The 23,622-nt window shown below is 35.9% G+C and overlaps 1 protein-coding gene across 3 annotated transcripts in view; it reads left to right on the forward strand.

The window, feature by feature from the left end:
• The first annotated feature begins 4,584 nt into the window (after nt 1-4,584).
• The window catches only part of inpp5d (inositol polyphosphate-5-phosphatase D), a 34,687-nt gene continuing 15,649 nt past the window's right edge, over nt 4,585-23,622 (forward strand). For 2 of the 3 annotated variants that reach the window (XM_015361309.2, XM_015361310.2), the window contains exons 1-15: nt 4,585-4,850; nt 9,508-9,571; nt 13,761-13,908; nt 14,332-14,497; nt 14,777-14,917; nt 15,526-15,616; nt 16,321-16,401; nt 17,571-17,648; nt 18,530-18,653; nt 19,368-19,474; nt 19,617-19,719; nt 20,850-21,046; nt 21,440-21,557; nt 22,334-22,430; nt 22,715-22,853. In XM_015361309.2, coding sequence (XP_015216795.2) covers nt 4,711-4,850; nt 9,508-9,571; nt 13,761-13,908; nt 14,332-14,497; nt 14,777-14,917; nt 15,526-15,616; nt 16,321-16,401; nt 17,571-17,648; nt 18,530-18,653; nt 19,368-19,474; nt 19,617-19,719; nt 20,850-21,046; nt 21,440-21,557; nt 22,334-22,430; nt 22,715-22,853 — 1,794 coding nt within the window. In that variant the 5' untranslated portion in view covers nt 4,585-4,710. The remainder of the gene's footprint in view (nt 4,851-9,507; nt 9,572-13,760; nt 13,909-14,331; nt 14,498-14,776; nt 14,918-15,525; nt 15,617-16,320; nt 16,402-17,570; nt 17,649-18,529; nt 18,654-19,367; nt 19,475-19,616; nt 19,720-20,849; nt 21,047-21,439; nt 21,558-22,333; nt 22,431-22,714; nt 22,854-23,622) is intronic. The other variant, XM_015361311.2, reaches the window with a different exon arrangement.

Raw genomic sequence — 23,622 nt, forward strand, 5'->3', positions numbered from 1 at the left:
AAGACTGTAGCTAAACATACCTTTTTTCTACTTTATGATATAATGTATTAAAACATTTTTGTGAGAATATCAATGTGTAAGCATACATAACAAATAGTTAATACTTACATTAACTAGTGAATACTATTACATGATACAACAACCATAGAAAAAATATGTACATTATATTAAAATACTAAACATTAAAAATAAAGTTTGCATTACATAAAACAATACAATGAAAAGCAGAGCAATGACATTGATATATAATGCAGTATGAAGAATAAAGTCTTGAGTAGGCACCAGTAGGTGATCAAACATGTTGCAGTCCTGATATTTCTAGGGATCTGGTTCCAGCTCAGAACAAGGCAAGTAAAAAGCAGGAGCAAGTGACTAGCAGAAATTGAGACGTGATAGCAGATACTGAGAAGAGAGATTGCACACAGGAAGTAGCAGACTGACAAACCAAATGGTAGGTAAGAAAGTTGACCTTAAACTGGAATAATTGAATTGTTATTGGGCTTGTTGTTTGTGCAAGTGCATGTATTTACACGTTTGAAAGGAAAATAATCAAAAATCCTGCAATACAGCAATGCTGAATCAAATTAAAAATAACATAATGCAAAAACAAATCAAAATTCTTACCCAGGAGGTTTATTTCTCTTCCCCACTGATGTGTGGTGAGGGTTCTGGCGCACTATGGCTGCCGTCGCATCATCCAGGTGGATGCTGCACACTGGTGGTGGTGGAGGGGAGTCCCCATTACCTGTAAAGTGCTTTGAGTGGAGTGTTCAGAAAAGCGCTATATAAGTGTAAGCAGTTATTATGAATTATTATTATTTCACCTTTAAAGAAAGCGTTTCCACTCCCTAAACAAATTAATGAGTCATGTACTCCTAACACCTTAGGTATTACATACTTTTTTTTTCTCAAAAATCCATTAACCATAGATAATCATAGTTATCTGCTTTATGTGTGATTTCTTGCATTTATTTAACAGATTTGCACAAAATCTTTTGTATCACACAAATGGGACATTCTGTATTCCAGAAAGAAGACCCAAAGAATATGGAGGACTGCTGGGAAAAACTTGAAGGTAATATTTATCTCTTTGATTTTATAAATGGATCTTAAATAATCCTTATATTAGGTATTTTCTTAATTTCTTGAATTACACAAAGCTTAAAGGAGCCAGTTATTTAATGAACACTAACTCATTTCATGCTTGCTGCACACATTATTGTGCGATCACAACCTGTTGTTGTGTTTAGGTTAAATACATACAAGACTCTGACTACAAATTCATGAAGAAATCACCTTTGTTAAGTAGAAGCTTGAAGTTTGTCCAATCGCTGAGAATGCTCATAAATATCCTTATCACTTAATTTCCACTTTGCATCTTCCCCCAGCTTACAGTATCACTAAAATGTTTCTGTTGTGCAAATTCCTGCACTTGGCCTTGACAAATCTTGGCAGATGCCAATTTTATGGAATGTTTGTTTTCATGATGAATACATTTTTGGAGAAAAAAGAACATAGAAACTTAAAATATGTAATATCCAGACACCACAAATTCTTGGTAAATTTATGTTACATTCCCGGTTATTTGTGCACGTGATTTTGCTGTGTATGCGATCGGGACAGCAGATTGACAGTCTACTTCCTGATATCTAGACAGAATTGCTGTGCACAATATACTGTTGTTCTGCATTGTTCGATTCATTCACTTATTTTTTTATTTTCCAACATTCAGTCTTCAAGTTTCATTTTGGAAGGTCACATTTTACAAACAGCATGATTCATATCTGTAATGCATAATCAACTGAAATGAATGCAGTTGAGTAAACTGAGCAGTCGGGAGGGAACTATTTGCATTGCTGATACTTGTTACAAAATGCTGTGTCTTCAGTCTGTGCAGTGGCATATTAGCTGGGACACAACACTGAGAGGCAGTGGAGGGTGGAAATCCCCTGACTTAGATGTGTGTATGAGACTTGGACTTTCTTGAGTCATGTGACTCAAAGTGTGGTATGTCAGCAGATTGGGTTTGTGCAACACTTCCTGTCCATAGCACTTTCTGAAAATGCAGGGCATCCTCTTATGTTCTCCTCAGAGCTGTGGGCTGTAGAGAGGGGGGGATCCTGTCTAAGAATACACCAGAGAATCTAGCTAAATGTGAAAATGATACATTGAACAATCCAAGCGTCTTGATATTCTCAGTTACTTTAGCTGCTACTTGTGTGAGTGGGTGTAAATATACAGGTATTAGGTATCCTGCATCTGCACCAGTGCTATTTAGTGTATTACAGAAGTCTGAATGTGCAGTGTTTATATCTAACAAAGATCCTTCCTGCAATTTTAGATTCTGTTTGGACAGTTTAGTAACAGGACAGAGTTACGTAACTCCATAAAAGTCATGTTCATATTACACATTAGTATTAGAGCTCACTTTCACAAGTTAGAGGCAAACTTGATTAAAAATGTATTTTTAAGCCACTGTCAAACCTTTAACCTTCCTCCATCACCACCCATCTCAAATTCCAAACCCTGATGCCAGGTTTCCATTGCTGAGAAGGAATAGCTCCCTTGCAAATAAAAATCCTCAAGCACGGGTTTATAATTTCGTATTGTTAGCTGATTCTTTTCTGATTTGGGCTAGGCCTAAGGACAAAGTCACAATAGAGTTTTCATTGACTCTGTCAGTTGTTTCTAATTAGAGTTCCGTAAACCGGAACACAAGACTTCTGCACAGCATCTCTTGTCACCTCCTAAGAAGGTGTCACTGTGGCTTTGAAACATCAGACAGATGTATTGTTTTTTGGTTTGTGTTTTTGTGATGTTTAACCCATCTGCTTTCTTTGCAGTAAATGTACATTCAGCTGAGAGTGCAAATACATACCTTCTGAGATTTTTTGCAAGGGTTTATGAAACTCTCACAATCTATTCCTGGTGAATATTTCATTGCACATTTTCTACTTTTTTCTAGATACATTTCTCAAGGCTATGACGTGTGTGCACAGTCCTCTTCCTGCTACTCTTCAAACACAACTGAAGGTGACGAACAATGATGGGTCACAGGCCTTCTGTGGTTCTGCACTAATGCAAGAACATTGTATAAGGTTTTAGCATTGAAATTTCCCTTTTTATGACATGCATGTTTTATATTTATCTAAGTGTTATTTTTAATTTTCTGATGCTATTTCTGTTCATTATTTGCCTTTATTAACAGCTCTTTCTGAAAGTCACATCCACTTTAAGTCATCTTAAAATTCATTTTATGAAAGTGTATTGGGCAAACAAATAGGATCTTAAAAACCTATAAAGTCCATAGAAGGAGAGAGGTACAGTGGCATAAATATATGCCCCCTTGCTATTTCCTCCTCTCGAACTTTGATAGGGTTACTAAGACCCTGCTGATTGCTGGAACTCTAAGGACACACATAGAGTAACAATATAATCAGAATTAGAAAAATAAAAGTAACAGGACATGACATATTATATAAGGTTGGCAGAGTGACATAGAAATTAGTGCTGTTGCCTCACTCATAGGATTTTTGGTTGGGTGTTTATTTTAGGCTTGCAAAGGTTTCCTCTAGGTGATCTTGTTTCCTCTTATCTTGCAGAGCTGTGTGTGGTTCATGGGTGCCTCTCAACTGTTCATGTGTATGCGTGCCCGACGATGGACTGGTGTCTCTTGCTCGAGGTCTTGTCCCACTTGTAACCTACAGGTACATTTCCAGGAGAGGTTCCTAATTGTGAAAATCCTTACCAGCAGGTACAATATGTCGTTTTTACTTGCAAATGGGAAGCCAAAAAGTTAACAGCCTCTCTGGATTACTGGTTCTGATTGTCGCAAAGCAAGACACTCATTATTGAAAGTAATGCATGCCCGGTGCTGAAAAATATGGGTGACTCACCATAAGACCCCATGTTTGCTGCAGAAGGAAGTGTAGATTGAAACAAAACAAATGAACAATTACATAACCAAAGGAACATTTTGAATGTTATTTTATTACCTTATTATGAACCATTATTTATAAAAATTATAGTTTGTCTAAAATAAATAATTGAATCATCTTCATGCTCTGAGACAAGGGAGGTCTTGAAATGTACTGTTTCACTAATAAACAAGCATGGCACAGGTGCTTTGAGATGGTGCTTCAGACATATTAACACATGGGGCACATGGCTTCCTTTTCATGCAAGAGCTGGCCTGGAGGATATTAAACCATCAGTTTCCATCATGGCAGAGACAAGTCAGTAATGTTTCATGTAAGAGTTGTTACACTCTTAGATTTCTACAAAATAATTCAACAAACAATTGGTTTGCATCTATTTTTCTGTTGCACATCCTGTGTATGAATTGGTATTATGTGAAATAAGGCCTGTTATTGTCCTGATAGTGATAGCAGTTTGTTTTTACCAGGTATTTTACCACCTAACTGTATGCTCACACTTGTGTGAACAAGAAAGATGTGAAGCTTTGCAGCTCTTTTGCTGCTTCTCGCTCTGAACTGAGAATGAGGAAGTTCAAAATTGTGTTTGTGGCTGCTTCCTCCTCTAACAGCTTTCGCCTCTTGAACAGGAAGAGAGAAGAGAGAGAGACCAAAATGAATTCAACCAGCTAGCTGGTCTGAATTCACCCAGACGTTCTTCTGCGTATTTTGTAACCAACTTCAAAATACAAAATAGAAACTCAACCAAACCATCAGAAAAAAGTCAGAGGCTGGAATGGCAACCTTTCAGCCTTGGTACCATGGTAATATTACCCGCTCCAAAGCTGAGGACTTGCTTTCCAAAGCAGCAAAGGATGGTAGCTTTCTACTCCGAGACAGCGAATCTATTCCAGGAGCATACGCCCTCTGCGTACTGTAAGTAGTTCTTTTTTAAAGTCTATCAAGTTCTTTGCAGTTTCTTATTGTAATAGTGAATTTATACAACCCCCCAGGTGATAAGAGCAAGGGTGAGTGCCTATGATTAGTAAAGACCGACCCCTCCCTTGGCACCCATACAATCTAGTGCCTTTTATGTTTACAGAATTAGTGATAACCCCCGGGTCGACCTTGGCATCCATTTGAACTGGGCAGAGAGCTTAAAGAAACTGTTACTGACACAATATTGTGAGAGTGTTTCCTGCATCATTGACTTCAACCTTGTTCAAAGAGACCACAACCTTGTAAACATGACTAGAGAAAAATTAAGATTCACCTGTTATTAGTTTACATTGTACGCGGGACTAGATATAGCAAGCATATCTAGACCCCCTTTGTATTTGGCACTAATATCTTTAATTAAAGCCATTGGATCTTCCTGGAATCTTTTGTTTTCATTGCTTTCACTGCAGCCTCAGCTGCAGTTACAGAATCACATTAGTTTGATAATCCGAGGAATTCAGGATCGCCTGAATTCCTCGGCTCCAATTTTTCTTTTTCTTTGCAATAATACTAGATTCCCTTATATGCACATTGGGAAGTACAGCGCAGAAAATATACCAATATAAGATGCAAAATGCACCCAAGATGGTTTATATTTTTATTTCTAAAAGGTTATGAATATGACATCAGTTTGTAGCTGGTCATTTGACCATCAGTTTTGCATTTTTTTCTCTTCAGATAACGTTCTAACAGTGTTTAAAAGTGCACATCTTGTCAGTTGGTTTTAGCTCTTGTAAAACATCAAACATATTGATTAAATGACTGGTTTTCATGTAACACTAAAATTGTTGTGTAATGTGTTGCTTAATTAAAAATTTCTATAGACATTTTTTTATAGTTAGAGGTTGCAAATTGATCCAGAGTGGCATTATCTGTTGTTGGCATAGGGATCTGCATCAGCATGTGTAGGCTACAAAGGACCAGGTAAAGGTTGCTGAAAGGTAAAGAGAAGAATAACACATTTCAGATGTGGAGGCTTCTTCCATTTGTGATGACACAATCAGAAACGTGTTTTTCAGCTTTTTATAAAAAGCTACAACAATTTAACTGGCAAACAGTGTCAATCAAAATTTAATTTCTGGTTGTTTTCTGTATTTTTTCAAAATCATTTGTGATTTAGTGACATTGGGTACTAGTTACAGTTACTTTGCTTCAGCTGGATACTACAAGTTGTTTCAAAATTTCTGATCATTATATATTACGTAGGTCATCTGCTTCTGAAGCCTTGATCAGAGTATAGAGCACGTTGGCTCTTGCAAACCAAGACCACAGAACAGAATATTAATGCTTAAAACCTTGACCATAGTATATAATGTAGGACATTCAGTCCCAAACGCATTTCAATTTTCTTATTCAGTAAATTCAAGAATGCATCATTCTTCTTTTAACTAAAGTTCCAACAATTCTATTATACTGTACTGCAGCCTATGGCATTAGGCAGTCAAAAGCTTCTGCTGATCAGCGGCTTCTCCCCATTCACTTCTCTTGATCAGGAGTAATTGCCATCTAAAGTAATGAGACCTAGCTCAAAGTGCCATGGACGTGTCACTTCAGTTTTTCACCCATAAAATGAATGTGAAGATGAGGTTCTCTCTCTGCTGTCCCTTACTAAGGTTTATTTCTGGACTTCAGAAAGAGAATCATTCTTGCAGCTTGGTCCAGTGGTCTCAGTGTACTGCAGGTTGTTTCACTAAAACCTCAGTACTTTAAAGGATTTAGATGTTTATGTACTGTATGAACCTTGGACTGGTGTCCTATCCAGGGTGTACCCTGCTTGCTGTGGTTCCCCCACATCTCTAAGGTGGAAGAAGTGGTTAGAAAATGAATGGATGGGATGTACCCACAAAGACACAAGAAATAAAGTGGAGGTATACTGTACTTCCTCATGTCTGTTGGCTCCAAGTGGTACACTGTGTGTATCTACCTGATGAAGATTCTTATGTGAGCTCCATTTTGTGCATTGGTTTTTCAGTTGTATATCTCTATGTCACAACTTCTGATTTTATCGCTGTAGGCTTTCATATTTCATATAGATATACAATTTTGTTCCATCTCATGCTCCATCTTTAACCTGATGTTGAATTTTTAACACAGGTTTGTAAAATTGTAATGCGTTACTTGAGCTTGTTGAACAATATTACATATCAAGATCTGAACAACCAATCTGACCTGAACCCACATATTGTATGCACAATTATCCATGCATGACCTTTCTCTTTATCTCTCTGACACACACACGTAAAAATATAAGAAAGGTTAAAAATGAAAGAAGGTCATTTATCTCAACAAGGTTATTTGGTACCCAGGGTCTAATTGGTTCAAGGATAACATCCAGGCATTTCTTCAAATAAGTCAGATTATAATCAATAACGTGGCTGGGAAGCTTGTTCCAGACTCCCACAACACTTTCTGTATAAACGTGTCTCTCATTCTCAGTTTTATAAGCACTTCCCCAGAGTTTCCACAACGTCCTCTGTCTCGTTTTTCGCTATTAATTCTTAACCTGCATACTGTAAGCATTCACTTCGTCAATGCCTTTGAGTACAATATTTAGAGCATATTCGAATCAGTTCTCCTTTTTCTGTTAGAGAGAACAAAGTCAAGTTCTTTAACTCTGTCCTTTAAATTAAAAATAAATATTTTTTCTCTTTTTGAACTGATTCCTCAGCAGCATTTTACATGACCAAACTTGTACACAATATTCTAAACGAGGTCAGGCTAATGCAATGCAAAACTTTAACAGAAAATCCCCTTATTTGGAATTTACACCTGTAAGCTAACCCTAACATTCTGTTAGCTTTTTATTGCTTTTCCATGTCAACTTTCCGTCATGTAGATGTGTCCACATAAAACCTGTTTCTTAAAGTTGATGAGCAAAAAAGGATGTTTACAATGCAACCATTAAGTTTAAATTCAGTTACCAACCATGATGTTGTTATATTAAGTATTGTAAACACCTTTATGGCGTCATGTAGGAGCTTTCCAAAGTGTCTGACACACATCCAAACAGCACAATCCACAGAACATCTGGGCCCGTTTCTTAGGCTTACATTTAATAAGAACATTAGAGAGGTTACAAACATAAGGAAGCCATTCAGCACTGTAGTCCATTTGGCAGCTAATTGATCTGAATTTCTCTTCCAGCTGTTTCTTGAAAGACGCCAGGCTATTGACTGCAACACTATGGCTGTTTTAGCTTGCTTTACCTTTGGGTAAAGAAGTGCCTCCTGTTCTGAATATGTTGAACAATGATGTTTTGTTCAAAGAGGTGCCATGTGCCACATCTTAGCAAAGTTCCCTGCTCAGTAATCATGACCCAAAGATTGCTTTGCTAATCTCTTATATGGCTCAAATTCTTGTACAGTAAATGCACTAATGTTCTATAGTTTTTTGCTGAAATAATTGTAGCTGTTGGCATTGCAGAAACTTATATTGCTTATATTACGTTCAGAATCTTACATTATGTATATTTAAATTGGTTAAGAAGGTTTTGCTTTGTGATACAGAATGCAAATAAGAAAGGTATAGTCATGGTGGTGCTGTGTGGGCTATATTTGAAAAATAAAAGAATGAAGCCCCACTGTGTTTGTCAAAATCCAGATCACTACATCGTAATATTCTATTACCAAAATGACAAACTTTATGACTTTATGAATAAGAAATTCAAGCAAAAAAAAAAGTCACGTTGCAGAAATGCAAAGATGAACATCTGTAAGGTTAACCAGGTTTTTGATTCCTAAAAATAAATACAGACCTCTACATACAGAACAGCACCCAGGGGCTGAGTTTCACTAGCAGAAAGACCAGATACTATGTAGGTTTGCTCACATTTTCCATGCGGTATCTCAAAGGCTTCCTCTGATTACAAAAAGAGGATGCAACGTGTATAGTCTGAGCTGCTGGGCTACCAGGAGAGAGTGGACATTTAGACTGACACAATGAAGGGTTTTTCTTCCTCCCCTTCAAAAGATCAAGGTCAAGTGAATCAGGCACTATGTCCTGTCGGATCTGATAGGATGTCGGAACAAACAATGTGTAAAATGGAATCATGGATTTGGTTCCCTGGAGTGAGAGCATGAGTTTGCAAGCAATGTAAGAGGATGCAAGCTACGTTATGGCTCATCTTTGGCACATGCTTGTTATAGAATCAGCCCACAGACACGCCACACCTGAAACCTGAGACGAAGCCTTTGGAGGGACAAGACCCTGGGGGATTTAATTTGGTTTTCTCTTATTGCTTCGTATTTTCAATTTCACTGCTGCATAACGTTTCATTACTGTAAAAAAACATGTGCAGTGCAGATTGCTGATTTGTTCACTTTAAAAACTCTTCAGGAATAATGAATATCCAGGGTTGCCACGATATGTACTGTACATAAATGTAAATAGCAAGCATTTTGTTCCTGTTTCCATACTTTTATATGACTGATGTTATCTGGTTATCATTTTATTTATTATTTTGGTTATCTGGTCCCTGATTCCCCACATGTTCCTCATACACAAAGCTATATTTAACTTTCAGCAGCTACATGTTAAAACTGTTTGTTAAGTATGCCATCTATTCAAAAGACCTCTTATTTGTTTATATCTATAGATATCAGAACTGTGTGTACACATACAGAATCTTGCCAAATGAAGAAAGAAAACTTTCTGTTCAGGTAAGAAAGAAGCCTTTCCACACAATTTGAAAGGAGACTAACCACCTATTCATATTTTTTACATAAAATGAAAGCTGCCTCACAGGTGCAGTTTAAGCGAGTTTGTATTTCTATTTTTAAAAACGATTTATTCAGTGTAAAAGTAGTTCTGCTTTTGCAGTCTCAAATAAAAATCTGATAACTAAGACCGTGCTTTGCATATAGCAGAGCATCAGGCTCAGGCTGGTTTATAACAATCATTTATTTCTTAAAAATCAAACTTTTCTATATGAAATTTAGAATATTTTTTTTGTTTTTTTCACTCCTAATTTATATTTAAGCACTGCTAATTTGTGCGCATTGTAGTTTTCTACCAAATGTGTTTCGCTGTTATTAAACCAATAACATTGCAAAAATATGTTAGAATGTTTTAAAGGCTTTTAATAATAATCATCATCATCTTTAAAAGTAGCTTCTCAAAGTGCTTTACACACAGTACAAAGGTCATTCAATTTCAGTGCTTACAGCAAAAAAGTGTACCTACCCATCAATTACAAAGTTTCTGCTGGGATGAAAGAAGCCTGGATCTTCCAGAACCGGCCATAAAATACTGAGTATGCAAATTGCTCTTGGTGGATGGCTGTTTTTTGATATAATCATGGCCTTAGGCTTAAAAAAACAAGAAAAACCTCTCTGAAGCAAGTAACCTTGAAAAAAATTAAAACTAAAATTGTTGCTCTAAAAATGTATTTTAACAGCATGTTAAAATGTATGTTTTGATAAACAATGATCAAAAATATAATATGTATAATTTTGACTGAACATTTTTATAGTTAATACATACAACTTGTCTGATGTTCTACCAAGATGCAAAAGTCTGTTTGGTGTGGATGATTTTGATACTGTATCTCTGCCCATGTCTGTCTAAAGTGTCAAAGCTGATGTAACAATTATATAGCAGTTTTCTGCCAAGAATCAGCTTCTTGTTGTACTGATTATGATCAATTTGCTACAAACTTAAAAAGCTAAAAAAAATATATATTTTGTCTGTGTAAAGGCTTACTCTTTATGATTACAAATAAATTATTCGATTTTAAAGGTTAATCTCCTAAACACTGCTCTTATTAACATTGCCTCATAAAGAGATAATTAATGGGAATCATCCTAAAAGCTGATATTTTTATTATATTTATTAATTATTATTATTTATTATTTCTATTATATAAAATTATTTCATTGGGGATTTCCATAACCCCAAAACATATAACATAAAAAGGTTTGTAAAATAAATTGCAAAGCTTTGAAAATGACTCAACCCTGTACCCTAGGGCTAAGAAAATGAACCTCAATGCATTATTGTCACTTTAAAAAAATTTAACTTTTAGCTTGATTGTTTCATATGATGTCCTAGTACGGTCTTTTTTCAGGCACAGAGAAATCTTCAAAAATGCATGCTTCTATTTTTCCAGAAATATTTTGATCCCTCAGATGCAGATGTACTCTATATGTACACTACAGCAGCTGATGTAGAAATGGAAGTGATGTAATAAGTGTCCAAAACTCAGTTTGTCCAGTACTCACTCAGTGTATTCTGTGGATGTTCTGCCCATGTTATTGCAGACTACATTTTACATACTGTATATATGGTGAGTTGTGAACTTAACAAAGATGAGCATCTGAAGTTTCCATTGGCTTCCACAGAGTAATAAAAGGTCATATCAGTGTGAGAGACAACTATCATACAAAGATATAAACACAATGAAGTGTGAAAGCAGACTGTCTTTCGTACATTGGTCTGTATATTTTATATATTAGAAATTGTGTAAACAGGAAACTGGTGGAATTTGCTACAGTTAATATTTGTCCCTCTGCATTTAATGCCTGTCAAATGGTTAAACCCATAACTTAAATATAAAGTTATTTTCAATGCAACACTAATATAATTATGTTCATGAGCTTGTTAAACAGCATCTGTAATTTGAATATTTTATTTTCTTGAAAGAACAGATAGATTTCTTTTAGAATTCTCCTTATATTACTGTACATGACTTTGCAGATGTTTTTATTGCTATTTATGGCAAACAGTATAAATTGAGGATAGTTGGGCACATTGTAAGCTAGGAAGTCTTCAGTTGAGCACATAGGGTGCAAGGACATTCCAGGGCATGCCCTCTCTCTCCAAACCCCTGGTAACACCACACCACTGAACAATTTCTTTTTTATTTAAAAAAAAGGCAGACCTAAAAATTTGAGATTGGCCTGACTACCTGGTTCAATAAAGTGTAGGGATACACAGAAGGTGTGTTTTATGCTACCCAAGCTGAAATATATAGAATACCTGAAAAAACTTTGTTGAATAATAGTGTGTCAATTGTAAATGTCTAATTTTACTTATATTATATTTCTAATCAGTTAGAGAGACTTTTTTATTGATAAGGAGTAAAAACTGCAAATAAAACCTACTGTAATTAATTAATTTATTTGACTGGCACCTTACTGAAAATAAATTATATTTGAAACCACTGATATAGCTGGGTGCTTTACTAAAGCAGCCTGAGCAAAGTTCTTTGCTTTACATACAACTGTACTGTCTCAACCAGGGTCAAACCCACAAGGTCAAAAGAGCTCACCATCAGTCTGCTGCCACATTCAGCTTTACGTCTATTTTAGAAGATCTCATTCCAGGAAGTTCAAGATACTTCACACAAAGTTTAAAAATGATTAATGTTTTATAACACTGGAATGTTAGTTGGAAGAACTAATACACGCCTTTTTAATGTGCAACTAAAATAAAATGCTGCCAGAATGAATCCCCCACTGAAAAAGCTCTTGAGGGATCAGTTGCAAATTTCCCTTTTAAAGCCTTTTAAACTATAAAATATTAATGGAGCAATGATACAGTGTCAATAATGTGGAAGAAAAAGTATTGTTCTCATATGTAAATATTTTAGAAATGCATGAGCAGTATTAGCATGTTGTTTGTTAAGCATTTATAATTATGTTTAACTGCTGCGTTACCTGTCTCAATTTACTGATGCGGGCAGGTAATCCAAGAAGAACTGTACCTTTTGAACAGCAGTCTTGGTGTAAAAAGAACAAGATCCTCCTTTAAGCAAAGACCTGCTAATGATAATTACTGTATGTGATTAATATACATCTCAACACAGACTAAAGTAACAGGGCCGTTTTTCATAAAAAGGTGACTGATGTGGCATTTTTATGATACCCCAACCTTGTTTCCACCTTATTCACTGAACATAATTAAGTCCTCTGTGCAAGAACAAGTTGATTCAGCAAGGGCTTTCGTTTCTTTTGACATCTCTGATGTTTCTTCCTCTTTCTGGTCACTGCAGTTATGCAGGGGTATTTTAAATTATCCCTCTGCGTAGGCGTCAGGAAATCCACAAGGTTCCTCTTACAGTCAGAGATCACTAGATGGAAAGTCATGCTATTAAAAAAGCTTCTAGTTCCTTACTTTTTGGCCTTGCAGTGCTGTAGGACTGTCTCTCTCACAGTTTTCAGATCTGGTTTGGAGAAAACTTCAAATTAAATATGTCAATCTTTACAACAACAAACAACGCCATTACAGTTCTCAGTTCAGACTGAAAATACAAACCTTTCAGTCATAAAAAGTAGCCAATTTGACATTCTCTCAAGAGGTTGGGTGAGGTGACTTTTTAGACACATCAACTGTGAAAGACAATATGTGACCTTTATTTTTTCTGCATCAGAAGCAAACTTTATTTTGTGAATTAATTTGTAAAACTCTGCTACAGTATAATGTATATTGTCAGGGATAACAGCCTATATTCTGTGCATATTAATCTGTATTGACACTACCAACCTTTCTTAGTACAAAGCTGGGATGCTTACTATCTAAAGTGCAGCTTCTATAAAAGCGTAGGTTTAATGTGGATGCTGTAGTTATCCATGTGTTCACTGCAGAAACACTGCTGTTGTGCTGGAAAGAGAATTTTATGGATGAGGACATTTCAGTCCCAGTGTTTGCTGCTTTATTTGACTGCTCTAGCTTCTGCAGAAACCCTCATCTCCCTTGTATGTGCTCAACATTTGTTTTACATATTTCCCATTGGTCAGATAGCCTTTATCCAAATACAGGACATCCTGCAATCTCATGGAGGTTCAATCTTGTTTCTGGGACAGTGAGACAAGTCAGCCTCATCCGCCTGTTATTGTGCTTTATCCCAAGGCATCAGAGGGAGTGCCAATCCGCTTCTTCTCTGTGATAAGCGATCTAGTGGAGCACTACTACAAGGAGAACATGGGGCTGGTGACGCACCTCCAGTACCCCGTGCAGAAGGAGGAGGAGAGAGCGGAGGAGCCCGAGGAGGAGTCTGGTAAAAATGTGCACACTTGCTTGGGGATTAGAAAAAACATGAAACATACTGTACTGTGAGAAGGGTTGCAAATGAAAGGTGGGCATTGTGCCATGGAACAGCATCGTACAAGCTCCAACATTAAGAAGTATTTGCTTTTTGTGCACTCTTTACAGAACGGTGCATAGATATACTGCAGATATAAATAAATAAAGTCCAAATGTACACCTTTAAAAAATATATAATTTTCAGTAGATGTTATGTACAAATCAATTGACATACTGTAGGTTCCTTTAACAAACATAATGTTGCTTTATTCAGGATGTACAGGACACTGTAATTATTTTGCAAGGAAAAAAAGTTGTTTTTTAAAGCCAGTTTTTTTTAGAATTCTGAAATGCAGAATATTTGATTGTCTTAGTGTGTGCTACTTTTATTCTGCAGAGCCTATAAACATCCCTCCACAGCTTCCACCTAGAAACTTTATTGCCCTGCCATCGACCAGCGAGAACAGGGAAACTGCCAGCGATACCTCAAAAGGCTCAGAGATTGTCCGACCGTCCATTTCAGACACGTTCTTACAGAGACTGCAGCACCAGGAGACCAGCAAGTTAGTCTCCAATCTTGGTCCATTACATCCATGCCAATCCATGTCAGAATGCTAAAAAAAGCCAAATAATTTTTGTTTCACACGTATTACATAATATTAAATGTATTCGTGCTTCATAGTCAAGCATCCACCTTGCTTTCCCAAGGAAAGTACACAAATGTCTAATGTCTCACATGTCTCAATGGACACAAATGTCTCCTGAGCCAATGCGATTGTTGTATTGATAACACAAAAGTTAAATTTCTTTCCTCTTCTTTCCCACTGTACTGTCAACTCCAGCATACCAGAAGAACACCTAAAATCCATCCAAGACTACTTTAAGGTTTCTGTTTGCCTTGATGCAGAACTCGTACAGAATGGTAATCCCACCCTTCCCAATCTGAAAAAGCTAACCAATGAGCTCTGTAAAAACCTGAACAGGTAATCACGTTAATCTCTTCTGTATAGAAATTTGCATACTTATATTCCTTTTGTAACATGTGGCGCGTTATCTTTTGTCTGTTTTCTTCAGAGCAGGAAAAACGTCTCCTGCATGATCACGCGCACACTCACACAGACACATTTACAGGTTTTCAACTGCAAGACTGCCTGTTCATCTATGCAGTCTTAGTAAAACCACAGCAGGGGAAAATGGCAGTTGAGCTGAAGTAGTAAGAAAGGCTACCCACAATATTGCCTTTTCAATAGGCGGGTGTATTTATTGCTGTTTTCCACGAATAAAATGAGGTTTGCGAAAGAGGTTTCATGTGAATACCTGCATTTTTACCACCTGTTTCTGATCAGTGATATTAGTAGTTTGAAGTCCTGTACATTTAGAAGTATTTATTTGAGCTTTGGCATTATCTTGCTTAATGTGAATTAACTAGGACTTCTTTCACAAAGTAGAACCTAAAAATAGGAATCCAAAATTCAGTAAAAGAATTGTTATTATTGCATTATGTAATGGATAGTGGAATATAATGGAATAAAGAACACACAAAAGAATGAAGCTCCACTTACTGTATACTGTATACCTATTTCACTTACAGTGAAATTACACGCACTTTGCCTACTTTGGAGCTATTTCAGAAGGCTCTGGATCAACAGCTCTCACCTGGCCCAGGACGCTTGAGGAATCAGGTAGCAAAGTTTAAAAATGATACACACTAAAGAAAGACTTAGAGAGTTATTTTTATCATGAGCATTTTGGCAGAGTTTGCTTGTTACCCTGAACAATCAATCTTGATAAAATACAGAATGCTTTTTGGAAGGCAGTGTTTTTGTGAAACATAACAAAGACACAACACATACTGTACCAACTGATAAGAAGCTGAATCAGGACAAGTGTATGATTCAGTGTATCTAAGACAACAATTAAATATCTGCAAAATAAACTCATTAAGTTATCTGAGAGGGTTAAAGAGGATCCATCTGTGGTTTAATGGAGAAATTCCAGGATTAACTCTACCATTTTGACAAACTTTCTAAAAGGTTAAATCCCAACACGTGACAACAAAGCTATCATTTACTGTATATGATTGTAAGACCGAATAAATTACTAATATAAATTAGTGATATAAATTGTTGATGATTTCATTTGTCTATGAAGTTTCGTTTATACTGAATATAATTTTCATATTGAATGAAAATAAGTTGTGTTGTTCCTGGTGGAAATGCAGAGCACAGAGACATATGTGAGCCAATTAAGATGTGATTTAGCTTGTTATCACAAATGTCAGAAGAAACTTGTTCTTGAAACATTTGCGATGCTTAGATATTTCAACAATTGTTTTACCCAGCATGTCAATGTGCAGTATTGAGTAATGTTTTGTTTTCAATTCTAGACCTCTTCAGATTCCAGTCTAGTGTCCATTTCTTCTAAGCTTGAGCAAATAATGAAACTGCTGAATTCAATAGAAGACAAGGTAATTATTTAAAGTTAATTTCCAGCCCTCCACAGCTAAGATGATAAAAAAAACTATTGACTGCAAGTTAAACAACTGTAATGAGATGGTAATAAACCCCAGAATAGTTTTCCATTAGAATTTCTATTCTGGTGGCATATGGTTAGACTTGATAATTTTAATATTTTTGCTACTGTTGTTTAATTGTTTATTTATTTTGTGCATGCATGCATTTCTGATTTAATTGCAGTATTAAAACTGCCTTGAATACATCAATTTAGCAGCTATGGGAGAGATACTTTTTTTCTTTGGTAAAAAAATTGGGGTTGTTCACCCTTAGTCTACAGTGCTGCTTTGTCAAACAGATGTTGTTTACAGAATTTATTTTGAACTTAGTAAAATGTAATGTACATTTTGTTTTCTTTGTCTTTGTGATATGATGGAGACTACAGGAAATCATTATGTTTCTGGAATATTTATATTTAGAGAATTCTTATATATTTATATATATATAATAAATATGTATTTAAAATAAATATAATATTTTAAAATTCCTCATTTTAAAGCTGTATTTGGATAAACTGTTTAAAATATACAAATTAAACAAGAAAAGGCTGATGTTCTACTGTGGTATTTTGTGCACAGAAAAAATATAAATACCACAGAATACCAATCCTAGCCTTATAATATTTATATTAGGTCGAATAACGTTCGGTAATTCAACATTTATCTCAAGGATGTAGTTCAGGCACGCAAATTCATGAGAAACCAGCTTCCTGCTCCCTATATGATATGTAATATGTTAGACTAGGATAAGGACAAACTCATTTTGTCACATATCAGCTTTTGGTCACATCTCCTTATGCATGCTACAGTATGTGTTCCTAATCTTCTATCATGCATGCGCTTTTCTATATTTTGGATCCTCCCTCTATATACTGTAAAACATCTCCAAGTGCTATACATTTCACTCAACATACATCCAGAACATGTGCTGGAACGCGAAAGCTTAAAGAAAATAGAGAGCACATCAACATCCTCTTTCATTATCCCCATTTCTTAAAACATTTTAACACTGGCCCATACGAACTAAGCAGACCACTACTCACTTTTATCTCACTTTCACACTCAGACTGGCCACTACAACATGCATGACACCATTCTGTTAACCTCTCACCTTTGTCCTCTAGACAAAGAATGCTGTGTTTGAGTCTGTGGGATATGATGGAGGCCACAGAAAATCATTAATACCTCCTGTTACCTTTGAGGTAATGTATAAGAGTCTTCAATGATTGATATTTTCTTTTTAAAGACCCCAATGGCAATCATACCAACATCTTATTATATATTTTTGATATTTATGATTCCTTTGGAGCAGACAGTTTTAGGTGTCCATTTTTGCTTAAAGCAGTGGGCTAAGGAATAGACGCCCATTACACAGGCATAAACATTGCCTGTGAGTCGTTCATTCAGCTAAGCATTTTCCTGCAAACATAAATGCAAATAAGTGGAATAAGGCCGGCTAATGTTTTGAGATATTATCTGATAAACATGAGCAAGTAAGAACATGTCATTATGTGTGAGATAAGGGAGAGATTTGGTTACTGTGACCAAAATAGCCAGCAGCATGAAAGAAAACTACATGTTTCATTTATTAAACAAAGGCCCATGTAGTGACTGTGTTTGGATTATTTCTCATCTTATTGACTTTATTCAGATATTTGTCTTCTCTGTATAATATCTTTTCTTTTTCTTAGAAGCCAAAATATATCTTAAACAATAATTCTTGTTGAATCATTTGGGGTCCAATAACTTTCTGCTGTTTTTATTTCACTTTTTAATAAAAAAGACCAATGTGCTTCAAAGCTGAGGTTTACGAAAATAAGCTTCATCCAGCCCAGAGTATTGTTCATGGTGCAGCATTGTAAGCGTCTTTGGTTTAATAAAGTGACAATGGAAAATAAAAGCTTCACGAGATTTTTCACATGAAAATTAATATATCACTCTCTACCCTCATAAAACCCCTAAAACAGGTAAGCCTATTTCACAGAAGGGGATGCCTCTGAAGAGCTTACAGCTGCATTTTCAAATTTTGGGAGAGCCTCATGAGAAATAAAGATAAGATGTGTGACCTTAAGCATTTTTGCAGGTTAAATCAGATTCGCTTGGTATCTCAACAAAAATGTACCTGAAGGTGGATGTGGAGACTGGGAAAGTGATTTTTAAGAAGTCCAAAGAAGGATCAGAGGACAAGTATGTCGTGCACAACAAAAGTAAGATCACACATTCTTATGAACATAGAAAATTGATTTCTGCATAAGCTTCATAATGTTTATTTTATACATTTCACTTCTGTTATTCTCTTAGTAAATGTGACATTGCCATATTTGAAAGAGTTCAAACAGTAAATAAGATACCAAACCATGACTGAATGCTATATGAAATAAGCACCTGCAACAAAGTAAAAATAGTTTCAGCAGTTCTTCTAATTCTACACAGCAGCTCAGTCTAGACCAATTTGGAATCTGGACATATACAGTACAGTAGCAGAATCATTAAAAACTGGTATTTCCTTTTGAAAAATATTGTGAATACTAGATCTTAGAGCCATTTTTCATTGATGTCAACAACATGAATCAAGTTGGAAACTTTGGGTTATTTAGTTGCTTTCAAAGGGACACTGTGGTACATAACATTTCTTTTGGTTTGTTCCCTCAAACAATTGATCGAAATAAAAAATGAACACCAACGGTCAGAAAAACCATCCATTTTCTAACTGCTTACTTCTGGCGTGGGTCATTTTGGTAAGAGATTGAGCAGGGTAGACCAGAAACATTACTTAATTAAAACCTTTATTGAAAATCGAGAACAGCACCATTGTTTTTCAAATGGCCTCCACAAAGCAATGTAATTCAATCTCAGGTTTTCAGATTTGTAGGACATTAACTCAGCTCATCAGGAATTTCATATCCCTCCTTTATGTGCAGTCTTACAGCTTGTGAAGTCACAGAAAGTCCCCAATAAGCTTGTGATTGTCATGGAAACAGAGAAAGAGAAGATTCAAAGGAAAGAGTATGTCTTTGAAGATTCAAAGGTGAGGTTTCAATTGTGAATAGTATTAGGAGTAGTAATAAATCTACATTGTCCTTTTGTTTCTATATAGTATATATATTTATACAATTCTATGCTTCTAGTTTGATTTTTTATTTTAGAAAAATAATTGTTTTTTTTTTCAGAAACGAGAAGGTTTCTGTCAGCTTCTTCAGCAGATGAAAAATAAACACTCTAATAAGGCTGAGCCTGACATGATAACCATCTTCATAGGCACTTGGAATATGGGTGAGGATCTCCATCACAACTAACTACCAAATCTGTCTTTCTGCTGACAAAGCTTCTTTCATCAAAACAAGCAAAAAAATTACAAGTGAAAATGTGAACCATTCAGTAGCTAGAAATGCCAAAATGTTTTTTCGGTAGGTCAGTCAAACCTTGATCAAAGTGGGAAAGTGAAGCAGAACAGAAGTGATTTGAATAGAGAGTTTCATCGGGGTAATTCACCTGGCCTAGGAGAACAAAAACCCATCCATATGAATGGGTCCATCAGAAACCATTCCTATGTTTAGTAAGGAATGAGCCAGGGAGCTGCAGCATGGGTGAAGATGGAGTGGATGGTGAGATGTCAAAACAAGAAATGTCCAATCGAGTAAGCTAGAAGATATTTAAGCAAACAGAAGTGGACAATATTGACCTGTTCCAGAATGTCTGTTTAAAATTTCATTTGTGTTTAAACATTAAAATTGTTAGGGTTGTGGACATGGGCAATATCACAATATTCGATTTTACTATGCGTTTGAAAATGTTATGAAGAACAAAAATGGTCATGTAAATCAAAGCTATTTTACAAAAGAAAATCAAAATATATCGTGTGCGATGTCATTGTGTTCATAGCGTCTTTCAGTCAAGCATAAGTAAAATATATAAAAGCCTATTCAAAGGTGTTTAATAGATTTAAATTAAATTTCACTTTTTCGAGAGAAACAGCAATTAATTCTATCAAAATGGACTGAATTATGAAATTATAGCACATGTATCTGAGCATATTTCAGCAATAAAATTATATTAACTATCAATATTTCATGATGAGCAGCATACAGTATAATTGGAACAAAAATGGAAACCCTAGAACCCTGGTCCAGGAGGAATATAATTTCTTCTGGGTTTTACACCAGTCAGATTCTTAATCACAGGGTAATTGCTTCCAGTTTTCTGTTTGTGGCATATCTGTGAACTTGTGCAAGCAGGTTATTTCAGTCATCCGTTAACACTTAAGACTGGGAGGGTTTATTTTATGAAAATCGTCACTGTGTTTCTCCAGGACTGTGGTCGGGAACCACTGTTCTAGAATGGTACGAAAGTGAAATTGTTCTATGTTCTGGAGTGGAAATTGTATGTGAGATCACTTTTAACAGGCAGTGCCAGTCCTCCTGGGAATATTACATCCTGGTTCAAGTCGAAAGGACAAGGAAAGACACGAGATGACACAGCGGACCACATCCCACATGATATCTATGTTATTGGGACTCAGGAGGATCCGCTTGGGGAAAGGGAATGGATGGAAACTATCAAAACCACCCTTAGGGAAGTCACCAGCATCAACTTCAAGCCAGTAAGATACTGTAACACTTCATGGGAACAACCTCAATTAGAACGGAATATTCTTTACAAAATTCCTCTTGTATTTTTGTTTCTTGTATTAAAAGTAGAAAGTACATCCTAAAGTGTATATATAACACTACAGATTTTGCTTAGTTTTTTATTTTTATATATTCTTCCTATTTTCTTTTATGTTGGTGAAGGCCGACTGTTCTGGATGTGCCATGTATCTTTTTTTTCCTTTGTCATAACCGAAAGTGCTTTGAGAGCTGGTGTGACAAGGCATGAGGTTGATGTGAATTGTGAATGTGCTACAGTATACATGCAAGCAGTGACGATATTTTCCCAATCTGAATGAAATCGCCCATCTGATGTGCATCTTAATCTTCAAAATGTTTTTGTTTAGATTGCCAACCACACACTCTGGAACATTCGCATTGTCGTTCTGGCAAAACCAGAGCATGAGAACCGCATCAGTCACATCTTCTCTGATAGTGTCAAGACAGGGATTGCCAATGCACTCGGTAAGTGCAGGTTTGAAGCTACAGAGCTTTGCTCATCCTCCTTTCAGCTTGTTGGCTTTCCAATGCAGGCTACAATATTAACCACAAATTTAGCAGAGGAATTCTAAAGAATGTGTGCACACGATGCTGTTCCAATTCTATTCAAAATACTTTCTTCATCCCCTGGAAGGGCAGTTTAAGTTTCTTTACGGTTGTAGGCATACTGTACATAATGAAAGATTTGAAACAAAGCTCTCGATATTTTGGGAGAACTTCACAGAAACAACCGCTTAGTCCATATCTGATAATTAACCAAAGGTTAAAGTACAAGAGAAACCTGTATACTGTATTCTCACCTGTTCATTATACCTCAGAATTCTCAACAACTAGTGTTTCGGAGTTGCTTGAATAATATTTGCTAAAACAAATAGACCTCAAACACACTGAATCTAATTTTTTTTGAAGAATCATTCAATATTCTTTAAAAATGTCTCTCATTTCCTGCTTTATCTTAGATTTTCCAATTATGTACCATAGTTGATGGATAAACCGTAAGCGTGCTATTTGAGAAATTAATATTTTTATATTTTTTGTTTGTGTAAACACTTGTGTACTTGATTTTATTGGCCTAGAAGTGAAATTGTGCTTAATTTAGTTTGTACTTGTGGTTATGTTGGTGTCAAACACATTGTGACATCCAACTAAAATACCCTAAAAATAAAAAGTATTATTTAAAAAGATGGTCGCTTTTTATACAGTACATACATATGTACTATTTTTATGTTTAATTTTTCCAGGCAATAAGGGAGCAGTAGGTGTTTCCTTTATGTTCAATGGAACATCCTTTGGATTTGTTAATAGTCACCTGACATCTGGGAGTGAAAAGAAGCTGAGGTAATTATTAAAGTGACTTCCTTCAATTTGATAAATGGAGCAATACATTAACTGTGCTAATTTTTCAATGTAGTGCAAAAACTATGAAGTATACAGATGATAGTGATCAGCGAAAAAGTGTTTATTTTAAACTAGGGCAATGCTTAAGTGTAAAGGTTGGACACACAGAGAAATAATGAAATACTTCACTCTAGTTATCACCCTGACATATTCATCAAAATATTTTTAAAATGGGATCTGGTGCAATAACAACATTTTAAAATTATTTTTATATATTTTGCCAGGCGAAACCAGAACTACAGCAGTATTCTGCGCTTCCTAAACCTTGGTGATAAGAAACTAAATCCTTTTGACATCACACATCGATTCACTCATCTGTTCTGGCTGGGAGATTTGAACTATCGCATTGAAATGGCATCTCACGTATGTAACACAACCATACAGTACCTTTCTGTTCTTCTTAGAGCTAGCTTATGATTTGGTATTTTTGTTGTTTAGAATATTTCCTTCCACAGTGGAAAGATTCTGTCAACGGTATTTAATATGTGTTTTGAAATACATTATCATAAAAAACAATATCTTCCTGATATCTTGTTTACTGTATATTAATTCCTTACCCAATTCAGAAGAAAGACATTAAGTTCATTGTTAACTGTATGGATTAGGATTTAAACAGAAGCTTTTTTTAATTGACCTGTTATGTACTTGATATGGTTGATATAGGGAAGATACTGTTTAGGGATAGGGGTGGAGTGGTGGCACTGTGGCTAGGGCTTTGTGCCTGTGGCTGGAAGGTTGCTGGTTCAAATCCCATGGCTTTAAGAGGAATCCTCCTCTGCTGGGCCCCTCAGTAAGGCCCTTAACCCCCCCCCCTGCTCTAGGGGTGCTGACCCTGTGCTCTGACCCCAAGATCTCTCCCTGTCTGTGTGTCTCATGGCTAGCAAGTTGGGGTATATGAAAAAACAAATTACTAATGTGAGAATTGTATATGGCTAATAAAGACATCTTATATATAGTCTTCCACACCATGAGATCAGAGAGACATCCTTACATAGTCTCTGTAAGTGTAAAATACACAGTATAAATGCAGAAAACATGCACATGAAGAGGGAAAATGATTTCTTATTTCAGCGCACGTCATCCATTGTGCTTGGATGACATCAACAGACAGGAACAGCCCACCTATTTAACA

The sequence above is a fragment of the Lepisosteus oculatus genome, chromosome 13 (genome assembly GCF_040954835.1).
Source record: "Lepisosteus oculatus isolate fLepOcu1 chromosome 13, fLepOcu1.hap2, whole genome shotgun sequence".
Classification (NCBI taxonomy): Eukaryota; Metazoa; Chordata; class Actinopteri; order Semionotiformes; family Lepisosteidae; genus Lepisosteus; species Lepisosteus oculatus.